The sequence below is a fragment of the Desmodus rotundus genome, chromosome 13 (genome assembly GCF_022682495.2).
Source record: "Desmodus rotundus isolate HL8 chromosome 13, HLdesRot8A.1, whole genome shotgun sequence".
NCBI lineage: Eukaryota > Metazoa > Chordata > Mammalia > Chiroptera > Phyllostomidae > Desmodus > Desmodus rotundus.
The window spans coordinates 41,929,668-41,948,185 of NC_071399.1; the positions used below are offsets into that span (position 1 = coordinate 41,929,668).

General features: G+C 36.2%; 2 protein-coding genes across 3 annotated transcripts in view; one reads left to right on the forward strand and one right to left on the reverse strand.

Moving 5' to 3' along the window:
* The window catches only part of UBAC2 (UBA domain containing 2), a 232,260-nt gene that overhangs the window by 172,292 nt on the left and 41,450 nt on the right, over positions 1-18,518 (reverse strand). The window lies entirely within an intron of this gene.
* GPR18 (G protein-coupled receptor 18) lies at positions 8,088-18,389 on the forward strand. Its single transcript, XM_024578930.4, has 2 exons — positions 8,088-9,827; positions 12,340-18,389. The coding sequence occupies exons 1-2, from the start codon at positions 9,817-9,819 to the stop codon at positions 13,367-13,369; spliced, it is 1,041 nt and encodes a 346-aa protein (XP_024434698.1). The 5' UTR covers positions 8,088-9,816; the 3' UTR covers positions 13,370-18,389.

An 18,518-nucleotide genomic window follows, 5' to 3' on the forward strand; every position in this document is an offset into this window, starting at 1 on the left:
GGAGGTAATGCTGGAGGGAGGAAGGGTGCAGGGCATAGGGGGATAAAGGGGAGGAAAAAATGGGACAACTGCCATAGCATAATCAATAAGCATATTTAAAAAAAAGAATTAAATACCTAGGAATAAACTTAACCAAGAATTTAAAAGACCTGTACGTGGATAATTGTAAGACACTGAAGAAAGAATTTGAAGAAGATACAAATAAGTGGAAGTACATACTGTGCTCATGAATAGGAAAAATTAACATTAAAATGTCCATACTACATAAAGCAATCTGTAGAGTCAACAAAATTCCTATCAAGATACCAATGATGTATTTTATACAACTAGAACTAATATTCCAAAATTTATATGGAACCACAAAAGATCCTGAAGAGCAACAATCTTAAGAGAGAAGAAAAAATTTGGAGGAATCACACTACCTAATATCAAACTATACTATTAACTCACAGTAATCAAAACAGCATGGTACTGGCAGAAAAACAGATACATGTCAATGGAATAGAATAGATAGCCCAGAAATAAACACGTACCTTTAACAGTCAATTAATATTTGAGAGAGGAAGCAAGTATATACAATGGGCTAAAGATAGTTTATTCAATAAATGGTGTTAGGAAGATTGGACAGATATGTGCAGAAAAATGAAACTAGACCACCCTCTTAAGCCACACACAAGAATAAATTCAAAATGGATTAAAGACTGAAGTGTTAGACCGAAATCATAAAAATCTAAGAATAAAACATAGGTGGTAAATGCAACACCAAAACAAAAACAAAAACATTCAATTTAAAAATGGACAAAGGACCTGAATAGATATTTCTCCAAAGAGGAAATACAGATGGCCAGAAGACATATGAAAAGATTCTCAATGTCCCTAATAATCAGAGAAATGCACATTAAAACCACAATGAAACATAACTTCATGTCTGTCAGAATGACTATCATCAATAAATCAACAAACAACAAGTGCTGGCCAGCATGTGAAGAAAGGGAAATCCTTTCCCACTATTTGTGGGAATGCAGAATGGTGTTACCACTGTGGAAAGCAGTATGGAGAAATCTCAAAAAATTTAAGGCAATGGATCTGCCTTTTGACGCATCAATTCCACTTCTGGGAATATACACAAAGAGATCCAAAACACTAATTTGAAAGAACATAAGTACCCGTATGTTCATTGCAGCATTATTTACAATCCTGAAAATATGGAAGCAGCCCAAGTGTCCATCAGTAGAGAGGATAAAACTACTATGGGACATTTCCACAATGGAATACTACTCAACTGTAAAAAAAAAAATTTTTTAAACCTTTGTGACAGCATGGATGGACCTGGAGAACATTATGCTAAGTGAAATAAGCCAGAGAACAACAAATACCATGATTTCATTCATTGTGGAATCTAATGAACAAACTGAAAAAGCAAAATGGAGACAGACTCATGGATAAAGAGCAGGCTGACAGCTCTGGTGGGGGGGTGTGGGGGTGAAGAGATCGAGCAAAAAGAAAAAGAACTCATGAATATGGACAACAGGGTGGTGACTGCAGGGGGGGAGGGGTGGTTGGAGGTAGAAGAGGGTATAAGTGGGATAAATATTAATGGAAAAATACAATAAAAAATTATTAAAAAATAAAAATTTAAAAATTCACCTTATCACGAGAATCTGATAAATGTATGAAGTTAAAACCATGCCAAAAAAACTTCTGTACATCAGAGTCTGACATAATTAAGAGTCAAAAAGCAACCTATGGAATATGAGAAAATATCTGCAAATTATCTTGTAAGAGTTATTTCCCGAAAAATATAAAAAATTGGAACACTTGTGCATTGCTGGTGGAAATTTAGCCACTATGGAAAACCATATGGTTGTGCTTCAATAAATTAAACAGAATTACCACATAATCCAGCAATTCCACTCCTGGGTATATACGCAAAAGAACTGAAAGCAGTGTCTCAAAGAGATATTTACATACAGATGTTCATAGCAGCATTACTCACATTAGCCAAAAGGTAGAAATAACCCAAATGTCCATCAGCCTTAAAAAGGAAATAAACCTTGAGGACATTATGCTAATTGAAAGAAGCCAATCACAAAGGACAAATACTTATGATTCCACTTACATGAGGTATCTAGAGCTCATATTCATAGAAACAGAGAATAGAATGGGTGGTTGCCAGGGGCTGGAAGGGGGAGGAGTGATGAGTTGTTGTTGTTTAATGAGTGTGGAGTTTCAGTTTGGTAAGAGGAAAGTTCTATAGATTGGATTCATGACAATGTGAATGTACTTTACACTGCTGAACTATACACTTAAAAATGGTTAAAAGATGATAAATTTTATGTTGTGTATTTTATCACATTTTTAAAAAATTTAAACCATATCATATTTGTTCTAAAGTCACCTTTATGTCTGCCTCTTAGTAGAATATTAGGCACAGATAATGTTTAAAGTAGAATCTTCTCAAGACCCTAGCCCAGGAATACATAGTCCTACAGAGACAAATGGTTTAAAAAAAAAGGAGAGGGGGGTACTGTTTCCAATGAAGGCAAAAGTAGTCTATAGCCAAAATGTTTTAGAGGAATGAGGACATATCTATTACCTAGTGCTAAAAAATACAGAAATATTTAGAAAATATTAAACATTTTGTCTTTCCAATTTAATATTTTTTTCTTTTTTTCTAGTTTATTTCAATCTCAACAAGACATCAAATAAGGCAGAGTTCCAAGATGGGCTCCTCACCTGCAGGTGGCAGTAAAAGCACAGTGTCACGTCAAAACAGCCTTGAAATGTCAATGTGTAAGGGAAAACTAGGTAACATTCGTGAGCAATCTAAAACTTTTTCATGCTCAATTAATTGTGTAGATCTCATACATTAAATAAATTGTACTAACTTCTCTGATACAAGAAAACGTTTATCTGGCCCAAACACTTTCACCCTGGGCACTACTTGACCAACCCTCACCTATCTCTTTTTTGTCTTTCTTCTGCTTGATATGTCTTTGTGATCATATCTACCTAGAAACATTAGGCATTCATTTTGGGGGACATGGTATGGCTAGCTTTCTTTTTTATAGAAAAAGAAACACACGAACACCAGTCAAATCAAATCCTATTTATTGTTGTGTGAGGCACTACATACTAGGTTCTCTGCAATATGTGAAGACCTATGTGCTGGGTCCTTGTTAACAAGACAGACAAAATGCAAAAAATAAGTGAGATGAGAGTATAATCAAGGGACGTATTAACAATATAACTGTAAAAGAGAGATGTTACAGATATTTCTAACTCCCAGTTTTAAAAACCTATGATTATTAATCCTAAGTAAAAAATTACATTTATGTTAGAAGAATAAATCCTACACTAGAGGAAGGATTAAGCAGCCCAAGCACGTGTCCCTCTGTCCAAACATGCACACCAGCAGGCTGCCCTGCAGGTCTCTGAGGGTGGTACCACCTACTTCCTTCCCTTTTCTGTTAAGATTCTATTTAGACTGTGTGTGTGACTTGCTGCTGATAAAAGGCTGTGTGAAATGAAGTCGAACTTCTCATGAAGAATATCCATATGAAAAGTTTTAGCAGTAAGATCACTGCAAAAATTCAAGTGATTTGTCACTGTTGCAAAATTAATTTTTAAGCATAAGAGAGAGAGTTCTGATAAAGAGCTCTTCTAAAGTAACTCCAATCAGTAGTTTCATTACTAAGGAAACAAAAAGCCTGCACAATTTTTATCCTCTGCAGGCTGATTATAAAGTCTCCAAGATGGGCTCTACCACCAAGAATGACAGCTCTTCTGGGAGTGTTGTGGGAAATCAAGTGTCTGAGAGTGGGCAATCTGAACCCAGCTCATTCTCACAGCTGCACTTCCTGTTTGCCATATACCAAAGTAGTGTTTAAAGGAAAAAGAGTTAAAAGTAGATAGGCAAATGAGCAGCAACAACCTAACAGTACTAGAAATGGATAGAAGTCCTTAAATATGTTAAGATGAATGCATTGACTTAAGGATAAATTAAAATAAGGTAAAAACATACACACTAAAGAAGAACATCACAATAAAAGGCATGAAAAGATGGCAAAGACCAGGAACTAATGGGACCCCCTAAGGGCTGTTTGAGTTTAGAATAAGCCCCAAATATCAACACATACATTCTAAGCTCCCTGGGATGAGGTTTCATTCACTAAATGATTCTTGAATAAGTTAAGGTTTCCATGCAGAAGATGTGAGGGCACGGAGTCCCAAGTCCTATCCTCTATCTCTCATCTCTAGTCCTACAAAAATTTCCGGACAGACAAGGATAAAATATACACTACAGTGGGAACAGTTATTTAGAACTGTGTAATACTGAAGGTGGGAAGTGCTTCAAGAAAGCTCCATTCAACTTCCCATTTCTTCCAGTTGGGGATAGTGACAATCAAAGAAATGAACTAACTTTTTAAAAGATAACTCAAGTAATTAACCTGACATAGTGGCATAGACAGAGCTTCCATTCCCAGTCTGAAATTCCTAGGAAAAATTTAAATATGGTACAAAAGAAAAACGGGGGAATGTATCAGGCAGGAGAGAAACAAAGAGAAATAATACATGGTGTCTAAAACATGTATTTTACACAAGCTATAAGGAATGTGAATGAGACAGGCCAATAAGCCAGGGCAAGTGGAATAGGGAAACTGAAACTAATAGCTGAACAAACTGGCTGAGCAATTTACAGCCAGATACAAAAGGTCATCTCAGTTGTATTTCATCTCCAGGCTCAGAAAAGCAGCAAAACCAGGTGGACAATGCCAGGGCAAAACTGCAATGACTAAGGACACCCAGCCCTGACAGTGATCAATCAGTGGAGACCACAACCCTGTAAGGGCAAACCTGGAGAATTGATAAATATTCTGCTGAAACCCTCCCCTGAGATCTCCCCTAAGATTCCCACCTGCAAGAAAGATAAAAGCCTCAAGATGAAGGACCCAGAGCTTACTCTCCCTCTGGGGAGCAGCCCATGCTATTCCCTTCCCCCTCTGCTTCCTTCTCTTCCCCCATAGGCACACATCTCCTACACTCTAAGGTACCCCACCTTGCAACCACGGGAGCAATGGGCAGTGGTAGCTCATCCCAGGCTAACCCCCTGAACCTGTCTCCAAGGCCCCCTTTTCTCTTCTCGGTGACCTCAGGCAGCCCAGCCTGGGCTCTCCTGTTGCTTCTTCTATGCTAGGCCCTTCCTTGTTTCACTGTCCCCAACTTTAATAAACACATCCTCCTAGAATCGTGTTGTGAAATCTTTCCTACACGAATCAAGAACCCACACACTACCAGCTGGCCCTGGGTACACCCATTCAGGGCCAGGCCCCTGTCCAGTAACACAATGATTCATAGATAAGAACTGAGACTCGGTGTTTTTATAAAAGACTCATGCAAACAGCTTAAAAGAAGCAGAGAAATACTCAAACCCAGTTTTTGCCAACTCAAAGACCAAGGTTTTTGTTTGTTTGTTTTTAAAGCTTTTTGAATATGAGATGTTACGTACATACAGAAAAGGGCAGTTTGCTGGACAATCTTCTCCTTTCTCCACCCTGCTCTGTCTCAGAGGCTGAGGGTATAGACTCCATCCAGAGGCTCAGGGACCCCCTGGCTTCCACTGAGTTCTGCTAATGGGAGCCTCAGAGGAGGTTTAAGGGAGGAGGGGCCTTAAGCCAGGGTATTGATATTTATTCCCCAGGTCCCCTTCTGCAAGGTTACCTCAGGTTTACTGCCCCTCAACACAAAGTCACTACTGTATTCAAGGCAGCTAACTCTACAGGGGTCCTCCTTCTAAGTTCTGTAATCTCTCCCTTCCCTCTGTTTGGGCTTAATGGTAATGGGCGCAAGAAAATTAACAGTCCTGCCAAAGATTCCTTTTTTATCATTAGGTTCCCTTTTCTCATTGCACCCTTATAAATAAACCCTCCTTGAATTATTCTAATTTAAGTATGCCATCTGTTTTCTATTGAGACCCTTACAGATACAAAGACAAACAAAAATATACAGCTCAATCAGTCCTCACAGAACAAACACTAGCGTAATTAGTACTTAGGTGAATAATAGAACTTGCCAGCATCCTGCAAACTCTCCCTGGGTGTCTCCTCCTTAATGTTCCTAAACCACCAAAAGGTTTTATCACCTAAGCATAAACCCCTAAACATGTTATTTGTGTGGTCTGCTTTTGAAATTCATATAAATGGAATTATACAATATGAATTCCTTCGTGTCTGGCTTTTTCCACTTAACACTATATACGCGAGTTTCACTCATGTTGTTGCATGTGCTTTCTATATGATTTTCATTGGGAAAAGCATTTAATTGTATATCTGAACCACAACTAATTTATCCATTCTACAGTTGCAGAACATTTGGGTTGTTCCTAATTTGGAGTTATGGAAATAATGCTACTATGTACTTCTAGGAGTGAAATCTGAGTCATAGGACATATATATAGTATTAGGACATATAGTATTTAATATCCAACTGTTCCCCAAATTTAAACATTCTACCAGCAATGCACAAGACTTCCTTCAGTGATCTATATCCAACACTTCATGCTGTCGGTCTTTTTCATTGTAGGCATTTTGGTGTGTGGGTAGTAATGTCTTATCACGGTTTTAATTTTTTTAACTTAATTACTTATGAGCATACTTACATGCTTACCAACCATTTGGATATACTCATTTTTAAGTGCTTAAAAGCCTTTGGCCCACTGAATGGCAGAGATCTTCCTGAGCACCAAAATTAGATGTATAGGCTGACAGAACGCAGCTACCAAACCTTTACTTGGGAATAACTCATTAGTGAGAAACGGGAAGGAAAAGACGATCTAGTCCCTCAGGAAACTTTTTGCTAAAGATCAAATTACTATTCTGATGATTCTCTATTAAGTATAACCAACTTCAACAAATACTACTAAAACAAAATATAACACCAGAATACAGAAAGAGTACAACACAATAACAGGATCTGAGAATCATGAGTAAATATCTGTGGATTACACCATCGATACACTATTGTGTCCGCAACATACTTTGTTGTTGGCATGAAGATTAAATTCAATGACACATTTAAAGCATTTAGACCTCTGCCTGATGATTATTCACCTCTAATTACCTCTAATAAATACAGATAACAGTAACAGCAGAGATAATATTGTAAAAAAAAACCTAAGTAATTCTTTTTCAACCAACAACCTTCAACTATATAAACATGTAGTTACTTTTTAATTTACAGATGCCTGTATTCTAAACACACTAGTATAAAGGTTTGGATTTAAGTAAGTCAATAACATATCCCTTCTTTCTTTACCAATCCTAACTCTCCACAATACTTTTTTCTTCTAAACTACTTCCTCACATTACTTCCTCATAATATATAAATATATATATAATTATTTATAATATATGTTATATATAATATATGTTATGAGGAATTTTACGTGTGTGTATATATGTATATATATGAGATATATATCTTTGTCTCAAAAAGGATATAAGTAAAATATCCTTCTGAGACAAGATAGCAACACTTTAACTGTGAGATCAGAGTCTTCAGGAGGTGACCATGTACAATATCCAGAGAGTTCTACTCAGTAAGCCCTCTCGGAGACTCTGGATCTCTAGTCAGTTAGTGAAATGTCACAGTGCAAACTCTTGGCCTAGGGTCCTAGAGGAGGATTTCAGTGAGTCCAGGACTGATTTCACTGCCATGTAAAAGCCTTCTCCTAAGATCCTGTAAGTGAGAGAATCTTTAATATCTTTAGGAAACTCTACTCTCATTGTTGATTTAGATCTAGATTAACTAAAATCATCTATCACTTTGGTTATCTGGGTTCAACTTGTTTGCTGTAAGGTGAACAATAGTCTAATTGTCTATACATCTGTAAATATTAAAAACTGCACAAAATTGCCAAGGGAAAAAATTGGGGAATTTAAATTTATAATACAATTTAGGAAGTCAAGTATACAGGAGGTTCATACTAACTTGGCTGTAAGATTATAGCTATAAATTGTTGAGATTTTTTTTTAAGAAAACAGATTTAGACAAAGTGTATCTCAATCTCCCTTATCTAGACACCACCATTCAATACATCTCCTCCCTTAAAAGAAAAAAAAAAAAAAGCATTCAGTTTAGAGACAAGTTTGAGTAAGAGAGGGTTCCAGGGCAAGATTCCATAACATCAAGGTAGGAGATCTCAAGGCAAAATGAGAAGAATCTCACCCTAGATTGGAGCACTCCTCATTTACCTCATCCCCTCTTCTTTCTGGGGACTGGCTGTGTACCAACCACTCTGAACTTGTGCTCTGCCAGCTAATCACCCATGCTGGGAAACAAAAACAGTAACTATAGGGATCCCCTCATCACGACACTCTTGCAATGAACTGGCATATGCCCCCCCTCCACTTGCTGTGGTAAAGAGAAATATGTCAAGAATGGGAATTATAATTTTATATATAATTTTATCTGTGGCATAGATAAATATCTAACATAGGAGCATGTTTTATAATGGGGATTTACTGTGTAAATCTATTAACTACATCCTTTCTAAAAATTACAAAATTGCCTTAACTAAAATTTATTTTTATGTTCACTCAAACAGGGCTGAAGTACTAAAATGAAAAGTCCCTTCGGGCCTTTAACATCTAAACCAAAATTCAAAATAAAGCTAGAACAGATTATTTCATAAAGTGAAGGGAACTCTGTAGCCCCTGGAAATATTAGATTCAAGAAACTATTCATTCCTGTTCATGTATCTTTTAAAATTTGATAAGTCATGTATAACCAAGTATAATTAAAATTTTAGGACAACCACATGAGATGATTTTTTTAAGAAAAAAGAAAGTAAAAAATGTAACATAACTAGGTAGGCAATGATTGGGGTTGCTCACTTCCCTTTCTGTTGGTTTCATTTCCCTTAAATTAAAACACTCATAATATATAAATTATTCCACTGAAGACCTCCAGAATCCATCCTTAGCAATTTGCATGAATGTTTATGCAAAAGGAATTATTTCTAGGCTTTTACATGACAGAAAAGGGATATAAAGCACTGGAAACTTAAAAAATAAAGCAAACTAAAGTATAAAGTATATGTAAAGCAGAAGCAAATAACTGGGGATTCCAATTTTAGCCATTTAAAAATATTTTAATAGTAAAAAGTACTTATTCTGTGATTTGAGGAACTTTGTAGTAAAGGGTTAACTCTGTTTAGGAGTACCAAAATGCCAGGTATTATGTTAAACTCTTGAGATTTTTCTGGTTACAAGTCCTCACAATGCTATCAAATGGGTATTATCTCTGTTATAACCATATAGAAACAAAGTAAGAACAAAGGCTCAGAGCGGGCAGGTAAGTAAAAAATAAAGAAGCTATACTATGAATCCCATTCTAGTCAACATTAAATCTCATACCCCTTCAATAGATAATGCAGACTTAAAGCATCAAAGTAGAACACTGAAGACACTTTCCTTTTTGTATGATTCTCTTAAATACATGGCATCATTTCAAGGGAAGCTTATGCTGAGCATAACTTCATAAACAAATCATTTGTGAAAGAGAAAAACCACATCCAGTCAGAAGTTGAAAAAGCCTTCAGAGAGTACTTCCTGAAAGAGACAAAGCTGCAACCAGTGCCAACTCTTGTACCAAGAATTATATTTGAAACAATGTTTTAAAGCAACAGAAGAACCTAAAAGAAACAAATATACCATTTCTTAAATATACCATTTCCAGAAAGAGAAGAAACTCAAAGATATCTCTTTTATAGAACTGGATATACTGAAAAATGTTCCTCTCTAGTAAAGCCTTTTGATGGACAGGAGGTAAGTCGCATTTAATTAACTTCATCATAGATTATTAGAAGTAATGCTGTACTTACTAAATTGCAAAAGCACTATTTTATTTGAGTAACACATTACTGAAACCATGTTGAAGAACCCTGAAATGAGATGCTGTCACCTTCTTGCATTACGAATATGATTTTTTCATTTATTTTCAATATTGTTTTACATTAATGGTAAATGTAATTTTTTCAACTTTAGGAAAATGTTGATATGACAAAGTATAAGCATATTTAAGAGTCATAACTTGGTTTAAATTACATTATTTCACAAATGTACTTAAAGGATTTTAAGAAAAGAAAGACTATAAGTAATCATGGAATCAAAAGCTTTTAAAATGATGACTTGAAAGCCAATCGCTTTTCATTATTTATCCAAAAATGTATCTCTGTGCAGAGCACAACCTATACTGACAATGCCTTTAAAACACATGCATCATGCATATTTTTTTCAAAACTTAAGCAAATGAATGCAGGTGTTGGTAACATACAAGCAGTTTGAGCCCAATGAGGGGGGAAAAAGGTTTACTCAAAAATGTTTTGTAAGTACAAAATTTATGTGACATAATTTGGGAATGAGGATGAGTGAAGGGAGTCCTGATGCAGTATAAAAAGAGGAAAAAGGATACAAATCTTCATTTACATTACAACTGCTACTATTTAAAAATTCACTTAAAGTTAAAAATAGTCAAGCCTCCAAAATTATTCTCCTTTGTATGATAATGAAGATTTTTCTTTGTAGTACTTTTCTCATTTGACAGAAATATTCCAGTCACATAGATATTTGGAACTTTTAATTAATACAGGCTTTCAAATATATAGAAATCTAATCCAAAATCATATTTAACCTAAATATTTGGCAAACTAGCTGTAATCAGGAAGGAAGGAAAGAAGATGGAAAGAAGAGAAGGAAAGAAGGAAGGGAAAAACAAACTCATATCTTGTGTTTGTCCACAGCAATTGCTCAAATTATTTTTAATTTATCAACAGCCCATGATGCCACGGACCACACTGCTAACCTCACCCACAGAGCTGAATTAAGAGACAGCCCACTCTGCAAAGTGACATTTTTGAAGGAAACTCTTCTTACACCTCCATATTTCAAGGGGATGCCACAAGGTTCCATCTCTTTGTAGTGACTATTTTTAAAATCACTGAGGTTAGCACTGCATCATGGGTGATGAAAGTTTCACACTCAGGAGGATATCGTTAAACTCCTGTACATTAGAAATAAACTTTTTTGGTATTGGGAATTAATACCCAATTTTTTCCCATTTTTCCCATTAATTAATACCCAATTAATTCCCATTTTTTTGGTAAATGGGAATTAATTTTTGCATACACATAAAGTTATTGAGTGACATCTTATTAACAATTACTTCTGTTTGAGACTCCTTTTTAAAATTTAATTTGAGAAATAATACTTATGATTCTGTATCTAGGTAGAGTGAGGACATGAAAATTACTATACTAACAATATCTTATTCTCAAGGTGTTACTTTCTGCGCACCATTGCAGCAGTGAAATTTGCTTCTAAGACACTGGTAAACACCACCTGGAAGACTCAGCATTAGACACCTTAATTATGCATTAGAATCCAGCTCATCTATTGTTCTAGGAGTCGAGTTCTTAATCTATAGACCATGGCACAAGACACTGTTGTTTTTAGACCTATGATAATTTAGAGAACATAATACTATGAAAAAGTATTTACTACTAAAAAAAAAGGGTTAATGGCTAACTAAGCAAGTCTTCATTGACAAACTAGAGAGTAGCTTCGGTGGGTCAGTCACCTCACCAAAGGTTCCTTCCTTCACTCATCTACCATTCAGTAAATGTTTACTTTTTGAATATCTACAATTTACTCAACAGGCAATGGGATATACCAGTGAAAAGGGAAAGCTCCTAATCTCAAATGAGAATCACTGTGACTATTCAGTAATTAACCAGTTATATGGTTATTTTGTTAGTTTTATAATAGGTATTTTATACATTAAAATTGTGTTTAATAAGTAAAAATTATTTGATATTACTAATCTGGGTAACAAAATATTTAAACAAAATGAAGATGATAAAAAGTGGCAAACTATTTAGCAAGATTCAAAATTCAGAATGGACTTTCCCTAATTAGTTCTAATCAAAAGAATGCTTATTGTAGGAATAATAGCTACCCAATTTCACACTATAGGAAAAAAAATCATAAAAGTCATTCTTTGGGGGAGAAAAGAAGTGAGCAGAAGAGAGAAAATGAATAAATCTGCTAATGCTTTATGACACACCATACCACTTTAATAGATTAGCACAGATTAGTAATAATACCTAGGAAACATTTATTAATAAATACTAAGACACACACATTAATTCTATAATATAAAAATATATATACTCTCAAAATTAAAATCCACTGCATGCCAAGTGTGAGGATGCTAAATATTTATTTCTCAGCAGAGAATTAAATTCTCTGCTAATTCCTCCTAATCTTAACTATTTTACAGTTCCCAAGTGTCATGCCCACCAACAAACTATAAGATGACCACATCTCACAATCAAGCTCAACCTGGTTCTTCTAACAGCTCGTATCCAGACGAATACAAAATTGCAACCCTTGTCTTCTACAGCTGTATCTTCATAACTGGATTATTTGTTAATGTCACTGCCTTATGGGTTTTCAGTTGTACCACCAAGAAGAGAACCACTGTAACCATCTATATGATGAATGTGGCATTACTGGACCTAATATTTATAATGAGCTTACCCTTTAAAATGTTTTACTATGCAAAAGGTGAATGGCCATTTGGAGAGTACTTCTGCCAGATTCTTGGGGCACTCACGATGTTTTATCCAAGTATTGCCCTATGGCTTCTTGCTTTTATTAGTGCTGACAGATACATGGCCATTGTACAGCCAAAATATGCCAAAGAACTTAAAAAAACATACAAAGCCATGCTAGCATGTGTGGGAGTCTGGATAATGACACTAACAACTACCATCCCACTCCTACTGCTTTATGAAGACCCAGACAAAGCTTCCACCCCTGCCACCTGCCTGAAGATTTCTGACATCATCCACTTAAAAGCTATTAACATATTGAACTTCACTCGACTGACATTTTTTTTCTTGATTCCTCTGTTCATCATGATTGGTTGCTACCTGGTCATTATTCATAGTCTCCTTCATGGTAGGACATCTAAGCTGAAACCAAAAGTCAAGGAGAAGTCTATAAGGATCATCATCACGCTCATGGTACAGGTGCTCATTTGCTTTGTGCCTTTTCACATCTGTTTTGCTGTCCTGATGCTGGATGGGGACGAGAACAGTTACAATCCCTGGGGAGCCTTTACCACCTTCCTCATGAACCTCAGTACCTGTCTGGATATGATTCTGTACTACATTGTTTCAAAACAATTTCAGGCTCGAGTCATTAGTGTCATGCTATACCGCAATTACCTTCGAAGTGTGCGCAGAAAAAGCTTCCGATCGGGTAGTTTACGGTCACTAAGCAACATAAACAGTGAAATGTTATGAATAAATTTTTTGTCTTCAATATCCTTAAATTCACTTTACTAATTACCCTAGAGTCAGTGGATATTTTGTATATTATCAAGTCCCATTTCTTCTTAAAAAAACGTTTAAAAACTCTTTTGTGGGATTTTATTATGGCAACATAATTAAACATTCTAAAGTATTCTAATAAATTCATTATTTTTATTTTTAAAATTTGTATAGACCATTTTTATGAGGTATTAGAAGAAAACACGCAATTTCTGTTTCATATTCAAGCCTCATCTAAATACACAGTTGACTCAGGTTTTTGGATTTAATTCTATGTGCAAGTGAATCATGATGTCAATCAAGTCAGTCGGCAAAAAAATCAAGCTACTGTTCAAAATAATTTGATGAAAGTATTTTCCACACAGATGCAGGTCCTTTTGGTTTAACGTATACTCAGGACTGGTAAGCAACCCAACATTCTGTGTTCTAAGCCAAACTTCCAGGATTGGCTTATAAAAACAACCATATTTAACTCATCATTGTTATTTACTGCAGAGCAAAATTAGTGGGAACAGCATTTGGAGGAGCCTTAGAGACCATGGCCATCAGCCTTCCCCTACTCTGAATTCATTTTCTTTTGGAAACAGGCTCATTCAATAAACAATTACTAAGAGCATACAAGCACCAGACCCTACTTAAGATCAATGGGGGAAACCTAATCATAGATCTTATTTCTGTCCCCAAATCCAAGTTCCTTCCTATGACATGAGGTTTCTATTATATGGTAAAATATCTTTATCCAATATAAAGAGTTTGCTCTTCTTATGTGATCAACCATCACATTATAAAAGCAATTTATTTTTTTTCCAGGTCATATGTCACAGTATAAATAGCACTAATCAGGGATCTTGCCATTTAATTTCCCCTGACCAAGTAACTTCATTTAAAAAGAAAAAGTGAACTATAATCTATAAAGCCTGTATTCTAAATATTATAAAAATACACAAATGAGTCACCTATAGTAACTTCCTCTCTGTCAAATCACTTTTATTACTCTTAACATGATCACCTCCCAATGAGACTCAGAATCAAATCAATGCATTAGCTATAAATTGATTTCTATAATGAAGTTGGGTAAATTCATAATCTTTACAAAAATAAACACAAAGGAGCCTAATGATAAAACAGTATTTTAGTGCTAGAAGGTCCCTTAGATGATCTGCTGTCTTAAATATAAAACTAAGGTCCAAAGAGGTTAGGTGACTTGCTCAGCTAAAGAACCAGGATTAAAAAACGAATTCAGTTCTCTTTTCATGTCAATTGCCAATTTTTTAATAATAAAAAGTAATCAAACTTACAGAATATAAACATTCCCAGAGCTACATGAGATAAAGGAGTCAAGGTGGTACTGAGATGTAGTTTCTCAAAAAAGACAAAACTACCTAAAGTTTTTAGTGTGAATACTCAAGGAAGCAAGATACTTTAATAAATATCTTTAAACAAATAATTATTTGTAAAACAATGGGAACTATATATGTGTGTGCATGTGTATGTGTGTATGTATATCGCTTTTAATAATGGAGCTATCTTTAATGTCAAAACCTAATGGGTACTTTTTCTGAATTTCAAGTGACAGTCATGAGAATCTATCAGAGGCCAGGTATAATTTCTATGTAAAGCACTAGAAAAAGAGACAAGTAGGTCTATGGTTCAAAGACCTTACCATGCAGTCATTATGGGACTACACTGTAATCAAGGCCATCCCTTCCATATGACTGAAAGAAAGGCATTGAGTCCATGAAGTCAAACTAGTTCTCAAAGACACAGTAGTGTGGCATAGAAGGCCCAGATAATGATAATAAAAATGCAATGTAATAAATGCTAATAGGGGTCTTAAATTTGTTGTAATATACATAAAAGGGCAATTAATATTACCAAAGGATGAGAGGATACAGAAAGAAAACAAAGTAAGCATGAAATACAAACACACAGCATGTTCTGAAAGCTCAATGACTGATGGCGGAGTGGCAGAACACTGGATTGGGGTCAGACTATGAGGGCTTTGAAGGGAAAAAAGAAAACCAAAATATAGGGGGTATGCTTCTGCTAGGATGTTTGCATAAATGAGCTTATTTAATTCTCTCCACTGCCCTGTGAAGTATAGACGATAATCCTCAATTAACATCTGAGGGTCATGTACAAATGGAGCTCAGGAAATGGAACTTGAGAGAAGTGACTTGCTCAAGATCATATATAAGTAATACATAGCGGAACTGTAATCTCGAATCTGGTCTGATGGCAAAGCCTGTGCCATTCCCACTATTCTATACTGCCTAGGTACCCCCCTGGAGGAGTTTAATTTTTACTCTGAAGAAAATGAGGATTTAAAGGTTTTTAAAAGGAAGACTAGCATAGTCAAACTTGTATTTTAGAAAGGTAATTTCTGATAACACTGGCATGGAATGCTTTGGAATTGACAGACTGGTTAGAGAATTACTGCAAAAATCTAGGCAAAAAAAGATTAGAGTTTAGACTGAGATAATGACAGGAATAGAGACGATAGGATAAACAAGTAATTTATACAAGACTTTGAATGATAAGATTTGGTACCTACTGTAATGATGAGAATAGGGAGATTTCAAGGGGGTTTAGTAGATGGAAATGCCACTAACTAAAATGAATACAGGGGGAAAGGATGAGAATACAGCAAGAGTGGAGATCAGAAGGGATGAGAGCTGAACATTGTGAATTTTCTTTGAGTCTTTCAAGTCCTTAGGAAACATGACTCTAGAAAGATCAGTAAGGTCATTAATAGGAACTGGAAATAGAGTTGGGAAACAACAGATGTTAATTGTAGTTGAAGTCATGGAAGTGGACAAGAAAGCCCAGAGAAAGTACTTGAAGTAAGCTTGAGAAAAGAGCTGTAGACAGTAAATAGGGACAAAAAGGACCAGGAGAGAGTAGTGTGCTAGGACTCAAGAGAGCAGGTTTTTTCATGAAATAATAACATAAAGTCAAAAGTATTTAATGTGCTATTGAAAGGTCAAATAAGACAACAGAAAATAAGCCACTGGCTTTAGAAATTAGTTGGATATTGGTGAGACTTATAGGAGAAGTTTTAAAAGTGGTGCGGTTTCAAAAAAAGGAAGAGAGAATTAAATAGGAAGTAAAGATTTATATATAGATAGAGCAGATAAATTTGGCATTGATGGGACAAAAAAGTAACAGATGTTTATGTGAAAAACATTGCAAATTTTAAACCATGTTGGCAAAAAAAAAAGAAAGTAGTTTCCTCTACTGAGTTTTTAAAGCTTTGCTATCATCAAATAGAAATTATATTTACAAAATGCAAAGATTCTTTATTGAAGGAAAGATTTATGTTCTAAGAAGTCTATGTTTGAGAAGATTCTAAAAAGCATACTCTCATGTTTCATGATTTGAAAAGGAAAGAAACATATTCTTATTCAGGCGATGGCTGAATTAATATTGATATTGACTTTCAAAGGGGATACTATAAGTTTTAAATTTACTCAAGTTTGCAACTTGCTATGAACTAAGACAAATACATAAATGCCTTCCTGCTTTAAGAATAAGTAAAAATAGGGGCTTCCGGCCCACATGGAAGCATAGGTAGACACACTGTGCCTCCTCGCACAACCAAAAGGACAACAACAATTTAAAAACAAAAAACAACCAGAAATGACAGAAAATTGAATTGTATGGAAGTCCGACAACTAAGGACATAAAGAAGAAACATTCATCCAGACCAGTAGGAGGGGTAGAGATGGGCAGCAGGGGTGGAGAAAACTCGCAGCAAGGCGGCAGCTGGCAGACCCAGTGAGGTGGCAGATTGTGGAACAGGGCAGGCAGGGCAACAGCTAGCAGACCCCACAAGGTGGTGGCTGACAGACCCTGCAACCCCACATTCACGCATAGATAAACCAGGAGGAACTACGGGGGAGCGAAGCAGACCTCACAACCCAGGGCTCCAGCGAGGGGAAATAAAGCCTCAAACCTCTTGTTGAAAACACCCGTGGGGGATGAGGTGGCAGCAGGAGAAACTCCCAGCCTCACAGGAGAGTTTGTTGGAGAGACCCACAGGGGCCTAGAGCGTGCACAAGCCCACACACTCGGGAATCAGCACCAGAGGGGCCCAATTTGATTGTGGGTAGCAGAGGGAGTGACTGAAAACTGGCAGAGAGTAGAGCAGGTGCCATTGCTCCATCTCGGCCCCTCCCTCACGTACAGCGTCACAGCCCAGTGACCAGCGTTACCCCGACCCAGTGAACACCTAAGGTTCCGCCCCTTTACATAGCAGGCACACCAAGACAAAGAAAATGGCCCAAATGAAAGAACAGATCAAAGGTCCAGAAAAAAATACAACTAAGCAACAAAGAGATAGTCAACCTATCAGATGCACAGTTCAAAACATTGGTAATCAGGATGCTCACAGAATTGGTTGAATTTGGTCACAAATTAGATGAAAAAATGAAGGCTATGCTAAGAGAAACAAAGGAAAATATACAGGGAACCAATAGTGATGGGAAGGAAACTGGGATTCAAATCAACGGTGTGGACCAGAAGGAAGAAAGAAACATCCAACCAGAAAAGAAGGAAGAAACAAGAATTGAAAAAAATGAGGAGAGGCTTAGGAACCTCCAGGACATCTTTATATGTTCTAACATCCAAAATATAGGGTGCCAGAAGGAGAAGAGAAAGAACAAAAAATTGAAAACTTATTTGAATAAATAATGAAGGAGAATTTCCCTAATCTGGCAAAGGAAATAGACTTCCAGGAAGTCCAGGAAGCTCAGAGTCCCAAAGAAGCTGGACCCAAGGAGGAACACACCAAGGCACATGATAATTACATTACTCAAGATTAAACAGAAGGAGAGACTCTTGGAAGCAGCAAGAGAAAAGGACACAGTTATCTACAAAGGAGTTCCCATAAGACTGTCAGCTGATTTCTCAAAAGAGACCTTACAGGCAAGAAGGGACTGGCAAGAAGTATTCCAAGTCCTGAAAGGCAAGGGCCTACATCCAAGATTACTGTATCCAGCAAAGCTATCATTTAGAATGAAAGGGAAGATAAAGTGCTTCTCAGATAAGGTCAAGTTAAAGGAGCTCATCACCACCCAGCCCTTATTATATGAAATGTTAAAGGGACTTATCTAAGAGAAAA